This window comes from Artemia franciscana, chromosome 13, assembly GCF_032884065.1.
Source record: "Artemia franciscana chromosome 13, ASM3288406v1, whole genome shotgun sequence".
NCBI classification, from domain to species: domain Eukaryota; kingdom Metazoa; phylum Arthropoda; class Branchiopoda; order Anostraca; family Artemiidae; genus Artemia; species Artemia franciscana.
The window spans coordinates 3,281,593-3,302,744 of record NC_088875.1 but is presented as its reverse complement, the minus strand read 5'-3'; the positions used below and the strand labels follow the sequence as shown (position 1 = coordinate 3,302,744).

The 21,152-nt window shown below is 36.4% G+C and overlaps 1 protein-coding gene across 2 annotated transcripts in view; it reads left to right on the top strand.

The window, feature by feature from the left end:
• Positions 1-770: 770 nt before the first annotated feature.
• LOC136034390 (annexin B9-like) overlaps positions 771-21,152 on the top strand; it is a 38,168-nt gene continuing 17,786 nt past the window's right edge. For both annotated transcript variants that reach the window (XM_065715537.1, XM_065715536.1), the window contains exons 1-4: positions 771-897; positions 4,755-4,931; positions 9,823-10,027; positions 14,808-14,960. In XM_065715537.1, the coding sequence (XP_065571609.1) occupies positions 781-897; positions 4,755-4,931; positions 9,823-10,027; positions 14,808-14,960 (652 nt within the window). In that variant the 5' untranslated portion in view covers positions 771-780. The remainder of the gene's footprint in view (positions 898-4,754; positions 4,932-9,822; positions 10,028-14,807; positions 14,961-21,152) is intronic.

The window sequence follows — 21,152 nt, the reverse complement described above, 5'->3', positions numbered from 1 at the left end:
TTGACAGCAGATAAACTGTTTCAGAAGATATCAATGGATTTTGTTATTGTTTTCACTGTCAAATAAAAGGACTTGTCCCTAGTGAACTTTTATTTTTACGTCATGGAAAGGTATTATGGTCTTCGAAATTACTCCTTCACTCTTACAATGAGTGCAACTTCTAACCTTCTAGAGGGATAGGAAGTGTGCCCCTAAAACCACACCCAATACCCGACCCTGAAGACACCCGTCCAACGCTGGCACCTTAGGCTTTCACCAAGTTCACTTGCATGGTACAGCTAGCACTGCCATCGCTTCAGTTCATCTGCCTCAAAGGAGTGGTGAAAAAAGTTGCTTTAATGAACTGTTTAAAATTTAATTGTGTCAAGTCCACAAAGCAAAAAGCAAAAAAGAGAGATTAATTATTTGTATGGCGTTAATAGGAAGATCACGGGTTTACAAAACGTTCCTAGTGCAATTTAAGGTATAAACAAGTCAACTGTTGAAAATTCAGAAACACCCGGTGTTTGCTAAAAATTGAAAAATCCTTGGACTAAAATATGGATCATGGAAGCCAACTGCATTTTTGAATCACCCTAGACAGTATTACCATAAAAAATACAAAAAGTTTCCGGCCCAAAACCTGTGTTTTCGAATGCTGTATAATAATCAAGTTAGAAATTTCTGTATAAAAATCAATCTTGGGAATTTCTAATCGTATTCACTCCGAGATATAATCGCGTAATCTTGAAACAAGGATAATCCAAAATACACCCATTTTTATCACTGACGTCTTGGTAAATGCTGCCAAAATATATTATAAAAGCAAGGAAATTGATGCACATTCTTAGTCAGATTGCTTCTATCACCGGAATCTTTTGGAGTTTCAAAAAAGGGTTAAAAATAATCATGGTTCGAGTGAGTTACTTTTTTAACTTTAGTACTAAATATAGCTAGTTTATAAACTTCCATAAGAAAATTAGCTAAAAAACACAAAAAGGTTCAATATATATTTATTACGATTTAAAAAGTGAATATGTTTTCTAATGGTAAATTAGTTTAAAAAAAGATTTCGAAATAATTTTAAAGAAATAAAAAGCAATATTAAAACCTAAACGAGCAGAAATTAATTCATATCATTCACACAATAAGCCGAATTCAAATTAAACCAGAACTGCTTTGAATGAATAAATAGGACCTAAAAGAATAAAAAAAAAATACAATAATTAGTCAGGTCAGACTTAAGGCGAACAGAGGTTACACGCCACTGTTCGAAGCACAGCTTAGATACCAATACAGTTATGAAAACCCAAATTATTTTTGGGATACAGTGCGCTGTTGCGATGCTGGCGGCTGGAGACTTGAAACTGGCAATCTGTAACAGAGGCTTCTCATGGGCAGGATAGGAGTTTTCATAACTGTATATTGGTATCTAAGCTGTGGTTCCTACTTATGGTGTTGCAGTACGATCTACGCGTCGGAGCACAGGCTTGGAGGAGGAGCCAAGTTCGGAGCTCTGTGTCAAAAGCTTCTCATGGGCAAGATAGGAGTTTTCATAACTGTATATTGGTATCTAAGCTGTGGTTCGAAGCCTCTTTGCATATGCTGCCAATAAGCTATTTACGGTCATGAGAATCCCCTGATATCAAATGGCCAATTTTTTAGTGCTATATTATATGATGGCTTTACGCTTTACAAATTATAGGTACCAGAGGTCGATGCATTATTAACTTTTTCAGTATTTGAAGAGTTCCATCTATTTTTCGGGAAATCTCGTTTACTTTTGAAGCTTGTGAAACAGAAACAGCATCACCGATGACTGGAGTTTCACAGGGACTGAAAATAACAAAGCGCGGTATATTTTTCTTCTCTTTGGTGGCTTACGCGAGGAGCTTACATACGTCAATAATATTTTTGTCATCTGACTGATAACTTGGCCTTGCGTAATGAGTTCACAATAAAGTAGGGCGCGAATTTCACTCCTTTCTCGTCTCAGTGTGTTGGCTGTAATGAATACCGTCTTAGAAGTAAGGTCTTTCAGAAGTTTCCTTGCTGATAAGATCGCATCATGCGCAAAGAAATTCAGTTAGTTCATGAGCCCAGCAGGCAACAGGCAAAATCTGTATTCTGATTGGTTGAATTCTTAGTTCATATTTATGACCTACTTTTTGTTTGCTCATTCAGGCTTCAGGCCGAATAATTATTCAATAAATATAGAATACAGACCTCGCCCCGCTGCCCACGGAGCTCATGGACTAATTCGCTTCGCTCTATAGGTAATATTCAATCGGGAGAGTCACTATCCAACCAAATTTGTTTCACCAAGGCCTTCCCATAGCCGACGAATCTTTTAAAACAAATTTAATCTCGAATTGAAAAGCTGTATTATCTCCATTGCGTAGGACGGTATTTCTTCAAATCAGTGCAACATAAACGTAATATTTAACTAATCGCTCTGATTCAATGGTTCACTGACTAGTTTCAACTGGAAAATGAAAGTGAATAATTAGCATTGATGGATACGTAAGTTTTTTTTTATTTATTATCTTTCGACTTCCTAATATACAGAAATTACCAGTGATGACTTGAAATAGTATTTCGAAGCAGGCAACAGGCGAAATCTGTATTCTGATTGGTTGAATTCTTAGTTCATATTTATGACCTACTTTTTGTTTGCTCTTTCAGGCTTCAGGCCGAATAATTATTCAATAAATATAGAATACAGACCTCGCCCCGCTGCCCACGGAGCTCATGGACTAATTCGCTTCGCTCTATAGGTAATATTCAATCGGGAGAGTCACTATCCAACCAAATTTGTTTCACCAAGGCCTTCCCATAGCCGACGAATCTTTTAAAACAAATTTAATCTCGAATTGAAAAGCTGTATTATCTCCATTGCGTAGGACGGTATTTCTTCAAATCAGTGCAACATAAACGTAATATTTAACTAATCGCTCTGATTCAATGGTTCACTGACTAGTTTCAACTGGAAAATGAAAGTGAATAATTAGCATTGATGGATACGTAAGTTTTATTTTTTTATTATCTTTCGACTTCCTAATATACAGAAATTACCAGTGATGACTTGAAATAGTATTTCGAAAATAATTTCACTGATATTGTACAACCCCAACATTTCCCTCGGCTTGAAAACCCTGCCCACTTTACGAATTATTAGTTTGCCCCATGGAGGAGGAGGGTCAACCAGAAATGGACGTGCTTCTAGAATTAGCATTTGTAAGTGCTCTAAACTAAACATTTACCAAACGTACTAACTTCTGTCCGGGGAAAACGAGCAAGCTTCTGATTCACTCCAAAAATGAGCTTAAATTTAATGCAAAATCGAACTAGTTTAATCAATATAAAAATGATTTGTGTTCTGATTCGGTGACAAAAACTAATCAAGTGCTGCGTTAGTTCAAGACAATCCTGACAAAAGTTGACACGCGAAACGAGCTATGTCCAAACTAAAAATTGATCGGTGCAAAACATAGCAACGTTCTGAAACTCGGCGAGTTAATTCCTAGTTTATTTAAATATTGACCTAAAATGACCTGAAGAACAACCTTGAACGAAAATAATATGTCCAAGACGTGGTCTGACTTGGTGTAAAACGATCCAACTCCCGGCCAAGACTGAAGCAGAAAGGTAGGAATGCTACAGGTAAGAATGAAACGGTCTGCGATTTCAGACAAAGTTTGTTGATTTCAGTGCCGAAATAAAACCTAAGGCCTAGCTGACGACTTATTTAATTTAAAAAAAAATTCTGAATTCAGGACAAAAACAAGCTTTTGATATATCCTGATTTGGTACACAAACAACCTCTGGTCCTGAATCATCGTGAAAACAAACTCGGTGAAAAAGTAAGCTAAATGTAAATAAGGCGCAAGAATGAACTTAGTCCTGACTCGGTGCAAAAACTAGCTAGGTCCTTACTTGGTGCAAAGTAAAAATATTTCCAAGCTGTAGACATAAATAATCTACATTATTCTCTAGGCAAAAATAAACAAAGAAAGTAACCTGGAATTACATCAACCATTATCAGATATTTTAAGAAGTTACGTGCCCAATGACAAGTGTAACCTTCTGACAGCGCAGTGGATAAATTTGTACCTAAAAACTCTGGCGTTTGTCGTTTCAGGTTTGAATCGCAGTTTCTAAATAGCCATGGCTTGTTACCGTGAATGTCTAAAATCTAGTTAATGTCGACATTCACCGGTGAATGTCCGAAATTCCTTTTTCTCTGGTTGCATTCAATTAGTCTTGCTAGTCAGCTTTTTCAATTTTATGCAAGCTATGATGGTAAAAGTTAGGTAAAGTTACATTATGTTAGTATAGGTTAGGTTAGGTTAAGTTTGGCTATAAATATCAGAAATGGGTTAAAGACCTAAGCTAGCCTAACCCAACATAACCAAGTCTAACCTAACCTGTCCTCATCAAACCTTGCATTAAAATGAAAAAAAGTTAACTGGCACCGCTGAGTAAATCAAAGGAAAAAAGATATTTCAGACATTCCCTGGTGAATGTCGACATTCACGAATATTAAAATTTCATGGCAACTGGTTTTCAAAACTGTAGGTGAAAAAGAGCCTAGAATCTAACACAGCTCTATGTTAGCCTCAAGCGGCTTTGTGTTGCAATAAGTTCGTAGAACTAGCATTAGTAGTGAGCGCGAGCCGTAAAACTATGTGGAATCATAATCTAAGCGCACCCTTGTGAGCTAGAGCCTCCATGCTCTTATTCCGAGCATTAGACTCATTTTCTTTATCTTCCAGGGCACCCCTACTGTGGTTCCATTTGAGTCTTTTAATCCAACTGAGGATGCCGAAGCACTAAGGAATGCTATGAAAGGCCTGGGAACAGATGAAGACGCAATAATTGACATTCTTGGGAGGCGAACAAACAGGCAACGACAACAAATAGCGGATGAATATAAAAGCTGCTATGGAAAAGTATGTCTTATTTGAAGCTTATATCTTTAAACGAGCAAAAATTTTTTTTTTCTGGAAAATGGCTCCATATTATTTTTTTTGGAAAATTGGCATCCTGGTATTTTATGACCTGAAAAAGTAATCGAGGGGTAAATAACCCCCCTCCCCCCTCATAACTCGTATTTTCCTGAGATGTATCGTTAATGTATCGTGAAAACGTGAATGTGAATGGACTCTATGCATTATTTTGAAATGGAACATATCTGGATATGTCGTAGGAATGAAGAAGGGGTGCTAGAGGGCGTCAGATGGCCAGTAATAGTGTGGCACGGTAGTGAGAATTGCGACAGTATATAACATTGAGGTTGATTCACACAACATGAGCCATTGGATGTAAATCACAATTTTATCAAGAACATTCTTAGAAAAAATGTCTTAGTAAAAATTGTCATGGTGGTTTGATTTATTTGGAATGACATTTTCTAGGACTTAAAATTAAACTGGGAGGTGTTAAAAGGATTATTCTGGGAGTGAAATATAACGCTCAGTCCAAAAAACGAGATATTTTCATTAAAAACCCTCTAAAATATCTTAACGTTGCTTACTTGTAACGAGATCATGTAAAATTTGAAGAGAAAATATTATTCAAATGTGCGCTTGTCAACCGGGGGTCCATAGTCTTGGCTCAAAGAAACGATGCGTTTTCATAAAAATTCCTCAGAAATATCTTAATGTGGTTTAAATTTACCTCTAATTACAAGCCTTCCCTCTGTAGTTAGTTGATAGAACCTCTGCCTTTCTTTAAACCATGGTTCTTTTCGCTTATATGTTATCCTTTATGAGTTTTTTCACGTTTTATTTTTCAATTTTTGAGTTTGAATCGCTTTTTCTGTGTTTTAATAATGCTTGTGAGTTGTTTAAGGCAATCGAAATCAAACGAAACTTAAATAATAATACATCCCTAAATAGGGACTTGAGTGAATACACACTCAACACTATGTACACAAAATTAACTACAGAAAATAATCTAATTCAAAATAAAACAAAAATAGGAACGAATAAAAAACAAGCCCAATCCCAAAAGAACTGCAAGATTAGCTGCAGAGAAGGTAAATATCGCAATAGGAAATTATTCCAATTTTTAATAAATACAGTTAGTTCAATGAATGAACCTTTTTAGCTTGTAAAATGTTTGCTTTTATCACACATTCTTGGCTGAACTTTTCGTTAAGAAGTTATTATGCCAAGGCTATTTGAAAAAAAAGAATGGATTTTTAACCGAAAACTGTTATTGTAAGTTTTTTATTGTTTATTATTTTCTTTGCTGAAGACAGCCCTTAGATGTAGGGCCGAAATATTCAAATAGGTTTTGTTGGTTCACTGTCTTGGGAAAAAAAAAGTCCTCATTATTCTCTCTTCTGTAGTTGTATTGTGGAAAGGCAGTGTGGTCTTCGTCATTATTTAGGTTACACGACTGAACAAAACACCATCTAAATATGCTTCTATAGCCTTCATATTTCTTTCGCCACATTTGAACACTGGCTCATAGCGGTCAGATAAAAAAAACACATTGACAAAATTAACACTTTCAAACATATTTTGTGGCGCATTCATATTTTCAGTCTTTAGCATCCCTTGAATACTTAGTTCTTGTTTGGTCCACACATGATTGAAGAAAAACATATTGTTTAGACTTCACTTACAGAATCCTTGTACACAGACCGTACTATGTCCGTCCTCTGTTATTCTTTATTTATATTTGCTTTCCACCTCCTACAAAAGCAGATTGACAGCATGTTTGCCTATGAAGTTAATTAGTCAAACTCTTTAACGTCACACAAGGAGAATCAAGGTCTTGCGCAGATAACAAACATTGGTTTATTTCATTTGTGATTCTATATTTAGTCATTTCTCTTCTTTTTCTTTAGCCCTGAATATGGCTTGGCCAATTTCTTTCCTGAAATATTTGCTTTGTTTTCACCATTCATTGTGGAAAATTGTCCTCGTTTGTTTTGTCTTTTTGCTTTTTTGATTGTTTTTGTTCACTTTTTTGTACTTATTTGACTTATATTGTAACCTACGTCCCCTTATATATACTATTATTCTATTACTTAATAAGCCCATCGATTTATTTTCAAAGAGCCCTATGTTCAGATAGAGTGGTTTGGCGGAAATGACCGGATTTGACAGTAGTTGGTCTCTTCTTTCCATTTCTGCTGACATTGTAGAGCTGCCGCTTTAAATGACAAAATGGCATGTGACAGAACCACCCTAACTCTTTAAGGATTTTACAGTGTTTAAAGCTTACAGCGTACAGCGTGCTGTCTGAAGTGATCTCAACTGAGATCACTCCAGACAACAAATGATTGTAGTTTGCTGCTCCTAGTTCTCCTATTTCAAGATGACTGAGGAGAGTTATGGAGTTATGGAGGAATATTCAGTTATGGAGGATATTCAGTATTCAGTTATGGAGGGATATTTCTCGAAACTACGATTTTCAAGATTTGGTGTTTTGCCTAGACACGGCTGTCTTCTCTTGAAGGTATCAACAGAAAAATGTTTAGGGGAAACGTCCCTAGAAATATCGTTCCAGATCAAAGTGCAACGTCAAACAAAACTGTTCTTCAACTTTTCTGTTCTCGGCGTGTCAGCCTTCTGATATTGAACCCAGGTGTGTGCCTCTGTATCTCTGTTGTGAGTTGTACAATGGGAGAGTCAATTCAAGAAAGCTCAACAGAAAGAGGTATATTTATGTTCTTGATGAAAACAGCCATAGACGCCACGTCAAATCCTTTGCGAATAGACTGAAGGAGGTAAAACAAGCTTTTTTGAGACAAGGCAGAACATTCAGTTATGGGGGATATTTCCCTGAAACTATGATTTTCGAAATTGGACCTATTACTTGGACACGGTCGCCGTGTTTTTGCGTATTCCACTTTGCCTCTTCATTCATATATTATACACTTGGTTATTTTTACATATTATTTTTTATATCGCAATTAATTTACAGGATTTATCAAACAGTTCGTGGCAACGAACTGTAGTAAGGAGCGACCCGGCTCAATAGTAACCAAAACTCTAAAAAATGGAATTTTCATACCAATAGCTACATAAAAAAAATCGCATTTTAATGCTGATTTTAAATATATAAGTTTCATCAAGATTAGTCTTACCCATCAAAAGTTACGAGCCTGAGAAAATTTGCCCTATTTTAGAAAATAGGGGGAAACACCCCCTAAAAGTCGTAGAATCTTAACGAAAATCTCACCATCAAATTCAGCGTATCAGAGAACCCTACTCTACAAGTTTCAAGCTCCTATCTACAAAAATGTGGAATTTTGTTTTTTTTTGCCAGAAGATAAATCACGGATGCGTGTTTATTTGTTTGTTTGTTTTTTCTTTTCCCAGTGGTGATCGTATCGACCCAGTGGTCCTAGAATTTTGCGAGAGGGCTCATTCGAACGGAGATGAGAAGTTCTAGTGCCCTTTTTAAGTGACCAAAAAATTGGAGGGCACCTTGGCCCCCTCCCACGCTCATTTTTTCCCAAAGTCGTCGGATCAAAATTCTGATATAGCCATTTTATTCAGCATAGTCGAAAAACTTTATAACTATGTCTTTGGGGACGACTTACTCCCCCACAGTCCCCGTGGGAGGGGCTGCAAGTTCCAAATTTTGACCAGTGTTTATATACAATAATGGTTATTGGGAAGTGTACAGACGTTTTCAGGGGGATTTTTTGGTTGGGGGGATTGAGAAGAGGGGGTTATATGGGGAAAAATTTCCATGGAGAAATTTTTCATGGGGGAAATGCTGCGCCCCATAAAGGGGGCTCAGCATTTTCTAGCATTATTTAAAAAAAACAATGGAAAAATAAATATGAAAAATTTTTTCAACTGGAAGTAGGGAGTAGCATTAAAACTTAAAACCAACAGAAATATTACGCATATAAGGGGTTCACTTCCTCCTAATACCTCACTCTTTACGTTACAGTATTTTTAGTAATTTCAACTATTTATTCTACGGCCTTTGTGATTCAGGGGACAAAATTTAAGCTTTAGTGTAAAGAGCGAGGTATTGACGAGTGGGCGAACCCTCTCATATACGAAATAAAAACATGCAAATATAGAAGTTTGTTACGTAAGCTTATTCGTAAGTTACGTATATATTTTACTAATGAAAACTTTCGTAAAAAACTAAAAGTTCTAGTTGCCTTTTTAAGTACCCAAAAATTGGAGGGCAACTGGGCCTCCTCCCCCTCTTTTTTCTCAAAATCATTCGATCAAAATTATTGGAAATCCATTTAGCCAAATAAACAAATATGCAAATTTCGCTTTAATTATTCATCTGCAGAGAACCGAAATCAAAACGTGGATTAACTAAAAAACGTTCAGACATTAAATAAAAAAAAAACAAGTTTTTTTAAACTGAAAGTAAGGAGCGACATTAAACCTTAAAACGAACAGAAATTACCCCGTATATGAAAGGGGCTGTTCCCTCTTCAATGCCCTGCTCTTTACGCTAAAGTTTTTACTGTTTGAAAAAGTAGAGTTGAGAGAAAGAGTCAAACTTTAGCGCAAAGAGCAAGGCGTTGAAGAGGGAACAGCCCCTTTCATATACGGGGTAATTTCTGTTCGTTTCAAGTTTTAATGTCGCTCCTTACTTTCAGTTAAAAAAACTGGTTTTTCGCAATTATTTTACAGGATTTAATTAAGAAGTTAAAAAAAGGTAAGAGGAGACTTTGAAGACGCTTTCCATCTTTGAGATGATTAATTGTATAACTATCTTACAATATTTAACTGAGGAATTAAAGAAGGGGGTGAGAGGAGACATTGAAGACGCTCTCCATCTTTGAGATGCGTAATTATTGAGATGTATAATTATGAGATGCATGATTTCGCAATTATTTTACAGGATTTAATAAAGAAACTAAAAAAGGAGGTAAGAGGAGACTTTGAAGACGCTCTTGTTGCTCTGATGACCCCATCTAAGAATTACATGGCCACTGAAGTCCATGAAGCCATTAAAGGACTAGGGACAGATGAGGATGCTTTGATTGAAATTTTAGCCGGATGTTCAAATGAAGAAATGGAAGAAATTGCTGAGGCTTATCAAGAATGTAAGTAAAAAAAAACTACTCTATTTTAACTTATTTACTGGATGAAAATAAATAGATAACCTTATGAAGCATATATTTATCTATACTAATTTACGGTAGTTTTCCGCTTGGTAGATTATTTGATTTTATTTTTGCTCATTTTTGGATTAATGGAGTTCTTTACTTTTCTTTAAAAGCTTATTTTACGAAAAAAGTTTTTCAATTAGTTTTTGTTCGTTTCGTGTTGACATAGTCTTTTTCAGGGTAAAATAAAACCATAGTTTAAATGTTTTCTGTTTTCCGGCCTGCTATATGTATGCTGGAGATGCTTTTTCAACAATCTTTAACAATATACTACCTTTTGAAAATCTTGACACAAATAGTATTGTTTAATTTAGTTTTATGCCTGCTCTATTTGGCCTGAAAAATGAAACTGAATACCATTCCCGAAAATTTTTATCTATGGTCTTTAACAGTCTGGATTTACTTACACTCTTTTGATTTAGTTAAATTGTAAGAACAAAAGTACTAATAGAAGTTGCCCGGAAAGTTTGAAATTAATACCCTCAGTCGTTCTTAGGATATTGCTGAGACGTCTTATTGACAACCAGCATGCACACAGTGTGTTTTTGATTTAATTTTAAAGCAGCATTTAGTTTTTAAGCATAATGGGCAAATGGCATAACTGTAGGGGGTTGACCTATCCAATAACCCTTGAGACATAGTTACTGGACCATTAGTTACTGGAGACATAGACCAGATTGGAAGTGTTTGGAAAATTATTGGCTAAAGAGAAGGGTTGATTGCCCTTTTATCACTTTCGACTCTTTAAAAGGGCACTAGAACTTCCAATTTCCAACTGAAGTAGCTCCGTCAAAATTTCAATGATATTACTAGCTAGGATAGAGCAGCGCTTCCTATGATATTGCTTATAAGCGCTCTCAATACCCGCATGCATATAGTTTTTTCATTTAATTTAACCTCCCCCTAAACGTTCCATAAAAGTTTCAACTTAAGGCAGGACGGACTCTCAAGGAGTCTTCCTATACCTCCCATGTTAAACATTTAGAGTTTGTCTGATGTTCCTGAATTAGTGATCTCGACGGTTTTTATTTTAACAGATAGAAAAAAATCTGGTGAATATTCTGATGTAATCAAATCTTAAAGCCGACAATTATTTTTTTTTTTACAATTCCAAAATAATTATAAAACCTGTTTTGGCTTTGCATTTTAGATTGCTACTCATGACATTGTTATTGTGGGGTATTAAAAAATAGAGCAAAAGAATTCTATTCAACAATCAGAAACTTATTTCTATAATATATACTTGCTGGCTGCAGTCCCTTCAAATACTTTACATATTTGTGTTCCGAAGTCGAAAATTCCCCTCAAAAGACTAGATGCAGGCGTTATCGGAGCGCATGAAAATACATGAATTAGACCAAGGGGACTAACGAGTCGGATTGTTCTTGAGCGACTCAGTGAAGTATTAGTTAGTTGTAACTGCTGTTACCAGAAATTGACGACGGAAGGTTGCCAAGAAGTATGGATAAGATAAGATAAGATTTATTCATGATGAAACACACATAAAATATTACATTTTACTATTCCCCCAAAGGCTCTTTGGTCTGTATAAAAGGGAGAAAATAAACGAGTCACTTACTCAGAGGAGAAAGAAAAAAAAATTAAATAACCACTTACTCACAGAGAGAAGAGCGAAAAGGAGAAGAAAAGAAAATATAAATAAAATAAAAACTATAGAAAACAAAACTAAATAGACTAATAGATTGAATAGACTAAATTAATTATGTAGATCAGTAGATAAAATAGGAGATACGGGAACCGTTTATATGAATCCAATTATGCTAGGTGTAGGTAGTTGTCATGTGTAATCACTGTCGTATCCGAATACAAATTCAGATATATAAATACACAAGCAGCGCTCAAGCTTTAGAATTTTTTATGGACCTGTATAGATGAATAAGATAAAATAAATTGGTCACTTCGCTGCAAGCAATTATTTAAATTTTATTTATATAAATAGGTCTACATGAAGTAAAAACCCGAAAACATGTACTTTTTATTTGTTATATCCACAAGTTTTTACCAAACCCTGGCAAACAATGATGACCAGATCACAGGCACGCACACAGGGGAGGGATTCTTCCTCCCCCAAAACTGTGAAAAATGCTTAATTTTTCCTGCGAAATGTTTAATTTTCCCGCTTTTCTGGTATTTTGTGCGTAAGAGTTGAGCCCACTCCCACAAAAAAAATGTCCTCGAATAATAATTTCTCTAATTTTCTCCTCGAATAATTGTTGTTTTGCAAATAAATCTTCCTATTTACTTGCTAAATTACAAAGAATAACAATGCAATAATTGTAATTTTGAGTGAGAAACTCCTTGAGTTCAACTTTCTCACATTTGTTTAGTGGAAGAAAACTAATAACTTTATCTTTGACTGATTTGCCGCATCTGAAAAAGAATTGACTAAGGAGTAAAATGTCTGGACTTCGGCTAGGTCTTAATGCCCTTAGTGTTATTAGTTACAGTAACATTAGAAGTAATATTAAAAGCATAAGCATAGTGTATTCTGGCTTGTTCAAAATCCGCCATAACTTACCCTGAAAAGTGTAACTTAATAATTTTAGCTGTTATTGAGATACTGCTTTGTCACCCTTTTGAAAATCTACATGATCATAGTTTCTTTTGATTTAGTTCAACATCCACCTAAATATTCTGTGAAAGCTTCATCTTAATACCCCTACCTTGTGTATTAGCAATAAGCTGTAGCAGCAGTAGCAGCAGTATACTCATAGCACTTTTTTTTAACATCTCCTTCAACACACGATGGAAGTTTCAACATAGTACCATCGACAATTCCTGAAGCATTGCTGATGTGTCTTCTTGACAACCTATGTGGATATAGTGCGTTTCGATTTAGTTCAATACGATTTCAATATTGCCCAAAATATTTGCCTTGATACCCATAGTTTTATGTAACAATATTAGTAGCACCAGTAGTTATAGTAGTAGCACCAAAAGTTATAGTAGTAGCAATAGTAGTAGTGGAATTAATAGTAATAGTCTTAGCCTTAGTAGCAGTAGTAGCAGAAGTAATAATAATAGGTACAGCAGCAGCATTAGTAGTGGTAGTAGCAGTAGTAGTAGTAGTAAAAGAATCGGTAGTAGCAGTAGTAGTGGTAGTAGCAGTAGTAGTAGTAGTATTAGTAGTAGTAGTAGTAGTATGAGTAGTAGCAGTAGTAGCAGTAGTAGTAATAGTAGTAGTAGTAGTGATAGTAGTAGCAGTAGTAGTATTAGTAGCAATAGTAGTAGTAGTAGCAGTAGTAGTAGTAGTAGTAGTAGTAGTATTAGTAGTAGGAGTAGTAGTAGTAGTAGTAGTAGTAGTAGTAGTAGTAGTAGTAGTAGTAGTAGTAGTAGTAGTAGTAGTAGTAGTAGTAATAGTAGTAATAGTTGTAGTAGTAATAGTTGTTGTAGCAGTAGAAGTAGCAATAGCAGTAGCAGTAATAATAGCAGTAGCAGTCTCAGTCAGAGGTTCAACCACAGTAGTATTAGCAGAATAAAAGTACTAGTAGTAGTCCCAGTAGCATTTGCATTTAGTCTCAGCTGTAGTCACAAGTAGTTGCAGCATTTGTCTCATTCAGAGTCACGGTCTCAATCCCGGTAGTAGTAGCAGTAGTAGTAGTTCTAAAAGTAATCACAAGTAGTCGCAGTAACAAACAGTTGCTGTCGTATTCACAGTCAATGACAGTGAATCGCGGTTGTATTAGCAGTAATAATACTATCAATAGTTGTCGTAATTGCATTAATAGTTACAGTCGCAAGCAGTTATTTTAGGTTGCAAGCACAAGTAGTCAAAATCTCAGTCACAAATAGTGACAGCCACAAATAGTTACAGACATAGGTAGTCGCAAGTAGTTGCAGTCGCAACTAGTTGTACTTGGTGTCACTGTTGCAAGTAGCCACGGTTACAGATAGTTACAGTTTTAAGTAGTCACATTCGCAATTAGTCACAGTCACAAACAGTCGCAGTTGCAAGTAATCACAGTCAAGGTCGCCAGTAGTAGCAGTTGCAGAAGCAAATAGTCGCAGTCACACTAGCATATAATTGGAGCCATAGTAGTATTAGTAGTAATAGCAGCATTAGTAATAATAGTAGAAGTGGCCCTGGAAGTTTTAACTTAATCTCCTTAGCTGTTCCTAAGATATTGCAGATACTCCCTTTGATAACCTGGAGGCTTATAGTTTCTTTAGATGTAGTTCAGTTTCTCCCTTAAAATTCCCTGAATTAATATCTTAATGTCCTTAGCTTTTTTGGACGCCCCAAGGGTCAAACATTCCCCCCTTTCCAATGAATAAATCCTATATGTACACAACAAAAAAATACATATTTCACAACCCTTGCCTCACTAGCTCTGGGGGGTCATATTATCCCCGAAGTCATAGTTATAATCATTAGACTGTTCGATTATCTTGAACAAAGTTGCTGCCTCAAATTCAGATCAGTGTTCAGGGGGGATATTCATCTAAAAGAGATTAGGGGACGTCGGTTGCTCCCAGTTCTTTTGATTCTTAGAAAGGACACTAGAACTTTCAGTTTCCAATTGAATGAGCTGCTCCAAAGTTTCTATGACGACTCCCTCTATACGAACTTAAATGTGGGAAAAAGAAAAAGATGAACTATAGGTATTGAAGCCTTATCGTACTTTACTTAGGTAGCGCTATTTTGCTGCTTTTGATTTAACTAAAGAAACCATTTTAGATAATATTTTCTTTTCAGTGTATGATACTTCTCTTGAAGATGCAGTAGCAGGGGACACTTCTGGAGACTTCAAGAGTCTTTTGGTTGCGCTTGTTCAAGGATCAAGAAAAGAAGGTCATTTTGTCGATGAAGATACTGCTAAGGCAGACGCTGCCACACTCTATGAAGCAGGCAAGATTAAAACTTCCTCGTCGTTTGAAAATTAGCTACTTATCAGTAGCTAGTTTGTCATTTCTAGCAACCTGCACAAACAAAGTGCGTTTTAATTTAGTTCAATATCCCCTCAACTTATTATGACATTTTCACATTAATTACATAGCTTTAGTAGTAGCAGTAATAGTAGAAATAGCAATAGTAGTAGCAGTAGTAGTAGTAGTTTCAGCTCAGCCTCAGTAGTAGTAGTAATCGTTGTAGCAGAATTAGTTTGCATATAGTGTTAATATTCTCTGAGATTTTCGCCTTAGTACCCCTAGCCTTAATAGTAGTAGTCTTAGTAATAGTAGTAGGAGCATTAGGAGTACTAGCAGCAGTAACAGTAGAAACAGTAGTAGCAGTGGTAGTAAGATGTACATATTACCTTTTCGTCAGTTGAACATCCCCCTCTTTGACATCCTCCTTCTTGGATATTAACCTTTCAATTGAGTAAGGCTTCAGCCTATGTGATCCCCCCAGAGACATTTATTATAAGGCTTCAACCTGTTGTGATTTAACCTAGAGACATTTATTATCCGATTGCTTAGATTTATTTGCTATTGACATTTTTACTACGTGAATTTAAAATAGATACTTAAATATCAAATCCCCTGGGACTTTGAACTTGATAAGTACCTATAGTAAATTTCTGACCTACAATAAATTTACTGAAAATAATTAATTCAGTGACCTAGTTACCCAGTTCTGTATTTCATTCACCTTCCTGCGTCAACCTTGGAATACTTTGAAGCTTAAATCCAGCCACTGAATTTTAAATTGTCTAGTGTTGCCACAAATTATTTGCAACTAGCAACTACATTTTTACTACGTGAATTTAAAATAGATACTTAATATCAAATCCCTTGGAACTTTGAACTTGATAAGCACCAATAGTAAATTTCTGGCCTGCAATAAATCTACTGAAAATAATTAATTCAGTGACCTAGTTACCCAGTTCTGTATTTCATTCACCTTCCTGCATCAACCTTAGAATACTTTGTAGCTTAGATCCAGCTACTGAATTTTAAATTGTCTTGTGTTGCCACAAGTTATTCGCAACTAGCGAAATTTATATACAGAATGGCACGTCAGAAAAATTACTGCCCCGAATGCCGATTACTTGTGTCTTCAAATGCCGTCCAATGTCAAGCAGGTTGTAAAAGGTGGTATCATGCCGGAATCAACAGGTGCGCTTGTATAAGCACAAGTGAGTACACATTAAAGTGGCTATGCATCGAGTGCACTACCAAGTCTAACAGGCAAAAAACACCTAAGGTTGGAAAGCCCACAAACAATTCGACACCGCCCCTTTCTGATGCCATTACAAATACTCGCCTAAATAAACGAGAAACTGCTATTGAACAGCCTACCGCCTTTGGCATAGTGATGACACCCACATCCCATTTGAAAGGAAGCACCAAAAATACTACCCCATCTCCTACGCCACTCTCCATCCCCCAAACTATGCCCCTTGTTAATAACTCGGAGTTCGGAGTTCAAAGTAAAAGGATTTGGTTTGAATTGGATATTTATGAACTGTGAGTAAAACCGGTCTACTTTAGTGTGACGAAAATAACGAATTCAGTTACTTTGAAAAGGATTATTTTGAAACTAATTTTATCGGATGTTAGCTGTTTGACAGCATGGTGAGTAATAATTTGATTTGATTTTGGACTTTGGCTAATTGTCCATATTTGTTGGTTATACCATTATGACGGAATATGTACATTCGTCGGTGTTGAATTTCGTGCAATCAAATCTTAAAAAAGGAGTAAGTGATGAAGTTATTGCTAACCATGCTGTTGGGTTTTTCGATGAGAAGTCTATTATGGCGGCTAAAATAGAACTTTGGTCTCATGTTTACGAGGGTGAACGTGTGCAAAGACGCCAAGGCGATCAAGCTAATTACCGTCAAATTAAGGACATGATGGAAATCTTCCAGAAATGCGACAGCGAAAATTTGCCTTTGCCTACATACGTGATTATTTTACCTACCGAGGTTCCTGTTATTCCTGCTGTGGCTTATTCTAGCTTCGCCTCAAAGCTTGTAAGCATTGATTCGGAACTTAAGCAAATCCGTGAGAAGATTTCGTCGTATGATCTTAAATTCCCCCCTCTTAGCAGCCCTGGCGCTCAGTCATTGAATCCCGATCTGACGACCGTTGTTATTTCTAAAGTCCCATCAGAATTAGATAATCCTGCCAAGCGTCGCGAAATAATAGACTCTATTCCAGGTCATGAATCTATTCACAGCATTAAGCCCTCTGGCGATAAGCTAGTGGTACGAATTGACAAGATTGCTGCAAGGAACTTTTGCAATGCCGTTCCAAATGTAATGAGAGATTGTGACGTCAAAGTAAAAGAAACGAAATATATTGGAATCATTAAAGGTATACCGACCAATTTTGATGAGGAAATGTTAATTGATTGCAATAATATTACTCATGCGAAGCGAATAGGCAATTCTTTGGCTGTTAGAGTGTTTTTTGAAAACGCTGTTGCGCTGGCTAATGCACTTCGACTTGGTATAAAGATTGGGTATGAGATATATCGAGTTTACGAATACCAACGACCACCCAAATGCTGTTATAATTGCCAATCACCAAATCACTTAAAATCAAATTGTGATAAAGAAAAATGCTGCTCCCGTTGCGCAGGGCAACATGAATCCTCGCCTGATTCTCCGTGCCAGGCTACACCAAAATGTGCGAACTGTCAAGGCAATCATGTGTCATTTTCAATGAAATGCCGAATTCTTCGTGAACTTCTGTCGAAACGATCGTCCTATACTAGAAAATGAGTGCTAAGACTAATTTCACTATATGTTCGTTCAATATTAACGGTACTAAGGATAAAGACGTTTCTTTAGATCAGAAATTAGAAAATTTTGATGTTTTATTCCTCCAGGAGCATCTCCTACCTTTAGTGAGCTTAAACTCCCTACAGAGAAGTAACGAACACTCAGTTTTTTCTAAAAGTGCACGCAAAACCTCTGGCAGACCATCAGGTGGCCTAGCATGTTTAATAAAAAAGACGCTGTTTTCACCACCCCCTTTATGCTATCACGAGAGTGATTGTTATATTGCTATTCGTCTTGCCAACCTTGTCCTCATTAATGTTTATCTCCCCTGCGACCAGAAATCCCTCCGAAGTTTAACTAAATTTACAAAATTTTGCGCATTAATAAAAAGTCTTTTGAATGGCATTGAGAGTAGTGGACTGGATTGGTTATTAATCGGTGATCTGAACTGTAACATTCACTCTTCATCAGTGCGGACTGAGCTTCTGTTAGATTCCTTACCGAATAGTTACAAAATTTTGAAGAAAGATGCCTCCCATTCCTATATCCATAATAGTGGCTCACTTTCAGACATTGACCATTGTATCGTTTCTTCTGGTCTCGTCTGTGGCGAAGTCCATGTTGATCAGGATGAGCGTGATTACGACCATCTCCCCCTATCCCTCACTGTTACCCTTAATGCTACTGCGGAGAAGAACCTTCGTCCCAATTCTAGAAAATGGATTTCTAAAAGAGAATGGAACAAAGCTGACTGGCCTCTTTATTTTTCTACGCTTGTTAGCCTTCTATCAACGATTAAAGTCCCTTTTAATCTATTGTGTACAAGCGTTGGGTCCCCACAAGCCAGAATTCAGCTTAATATTTATTATAGCCACATTGTATCGTGCTTAAAGAGGTCTGAAGAAGTAGCTGTTCCCCTATGTCGCTTTAGAGCAAAAACAAGAAGTTCAATTTGGAAGAATGACCCAGAGCTCAAAACAATAAAAAATCGGGCTAAGTTGTGGCTAAAAATTTGGATAGCTTGCGGCCGCCCCTTAAGGGGTAGTGTTTTCGATATTAAACAAAAAACAAAACTTGATTTTAAACGCTATCTTCGAAAAATTAGGTACAATGGTGCTGAATTTCCTAAGTCTCCTAGCCAGTGGAAAAAAGTGATCAATGCCGCGAAGTTTGATAGATCGCCTACGGCTGACCGAATCCCTAATGTATCATGGATCAATCATTATAGTAACATTTTCGATACAGTGATATATGCGGTTCATTTTCGTTTTGCCAAGCTCTGTTCTAATCTGTTGCCTAACAAAATCATTCAAGGTCATGTACATCCCATTAGTGTTGACCGTGTCAAAAGAAGTGTAGAGAGACTTAAATCGAAATCTTATGATATAGACGGGATCAGTGCTTTTCACCTCAACACCGATTCGGAGGAATTAGTTTATCACTTGCAGTTACTTTTTCAGATGTGTTTATGCTCTTCTTTAGTCCCTGATTCTTTTTTAGTTGGTAACATTACGTCAATTTTGAAACGCGGTAAGGACCCAACTAGTTGCGCTTCGTATAGGCCTATTACGGTTGCTTGTACTTTAAGTAAAGTATTTGAATATGTTTTGCTCCCTGATCTCCTGTCTAATGTAGATTATATGTCTAATCAGTTTGGCTTTAAGCCGTATATAGGATGCCAACATGCTCATCGTGCTATAGTTTCGCTATTACTTGAAGCGCATAAAAATGGTTTTGAGGTTCATTTTTGTGCACTCGATGTTTCAAAAGCTTTTGATTCAATTTGTCATAGCCAACTTTGGTATTCTTTAATCCAACTTGGTGCAAATGTGTCTATTATATCAACTCTTCGTTTTTGGTATGCTAATTCATATGTTCGACTCAAGTCAGGTGACACCTACGTTGGTAATATCCCCATCCGTTCTGGTCTTAGGCAAGGAGGAGTCTTATCCCCTTATCTTTTTAATGCTTGTCTTTATTCTGTTTTGCCACGTATTAATCCATCATGTTTTTTAGGCCTAACTAATCTTTCGTACATTGCATATGCAGATGATTTACTTTTGATCAGCCGCACTAAATCTAGCCTAATTAAGTCGACCCAGCTTGTTTCTAAGTCTTTTGAGGAAATCGGCCTCAAACTTAATACTGAAAAATGTGAATATTTAGTTTTTAATGCTAAGCATCAAAGTAGTGATCTTGATTGTGGTTATTTTTCAGTTAAGCTCGTTTCTTCGATTCGGTGGCTTGGTATTAATATTTGTTCATCTTTATCAGCTTTTCGATCCTGTGGGCTAAATGATATTAAAAGTAAACTTAAAAAAGGGTACGCGAAAATTGTCCCGAACCGAGGCAGATTTTCACGAAAGGCTTTATCCAGACTTTATTCTACATATTGCGATCATTCTATATTGTTTCTTTCCGGTTTGCGCCCGTTGTTTAATAATCAAGATTTGCAGGGCATAAGAGTTATGTATTTTCGTTATTGTAAATATTTATTGTATCTGCCGCGTTCTTATAGAAATCAGAAGATTATCAGAAAGTTTTGTGCCACTTATATTATTTTCGTTTATAAAAAACTCTATGCTAGATTAGGTGCTGAGGCCTGTCAACGCTTGGGCCCTTACCACCCTTTGATTAGACTGTATTAATTGTATTGTTTGTGTTATTTCGTTTTTCTTTCCTTAATGTTTTTACTCCGCTTAATTTGTCAAAACAAGCGGGTAACAAATAAATTATTATTATTATTAATAAAGGCATGTCAATTGCAAAATACCTCAAACAAGTGGTAATTACCTCACCAAGTGGTTTAGAAGAAAGTGAGATTGAAGTGCTACAGGAAACGATCAGTATGTTAAAAAAGGATCTATCAGCCGCTCGGGCAGAAATTGCAGTATTACGGTTGGACCTCACCAATGCAAAATATTATAGCAATACGTTGGAAAACCACATCGAACTTAAAGAATATCTCTTCAGCAGCCTGCAAAAATCCGCCGGTGTTTCTTTCCTATCTTCAGGAGTAACTGACCCCTCGCAATCCAAACTGAACGAAAAAATCATTTCAATTTATACCGCTGATAGTCAGCTGTTTGGCAATGACCCCCCAATATCAGACCCAATTTCTAATGACGTAAATATCTCATTGCAAAGCCCAGGTCATGCTGGGATTAATTACGGTTGCGAAGTATGCTCGTATTTTTTTGCTGATGCAATCGTGAAAAGTGCCACTGTCCAAGTGCCAATAAGCTCCAGTGAGAAACTCAATCTAAGTGCCGCGCCCTTATCAAGCCCAAAGAACATTCACCAGCATACGGGAGTAAATATAAAAAATGCGTCCAAATTCAATATGACCTGTTATTTTTTTAATGAAAGTG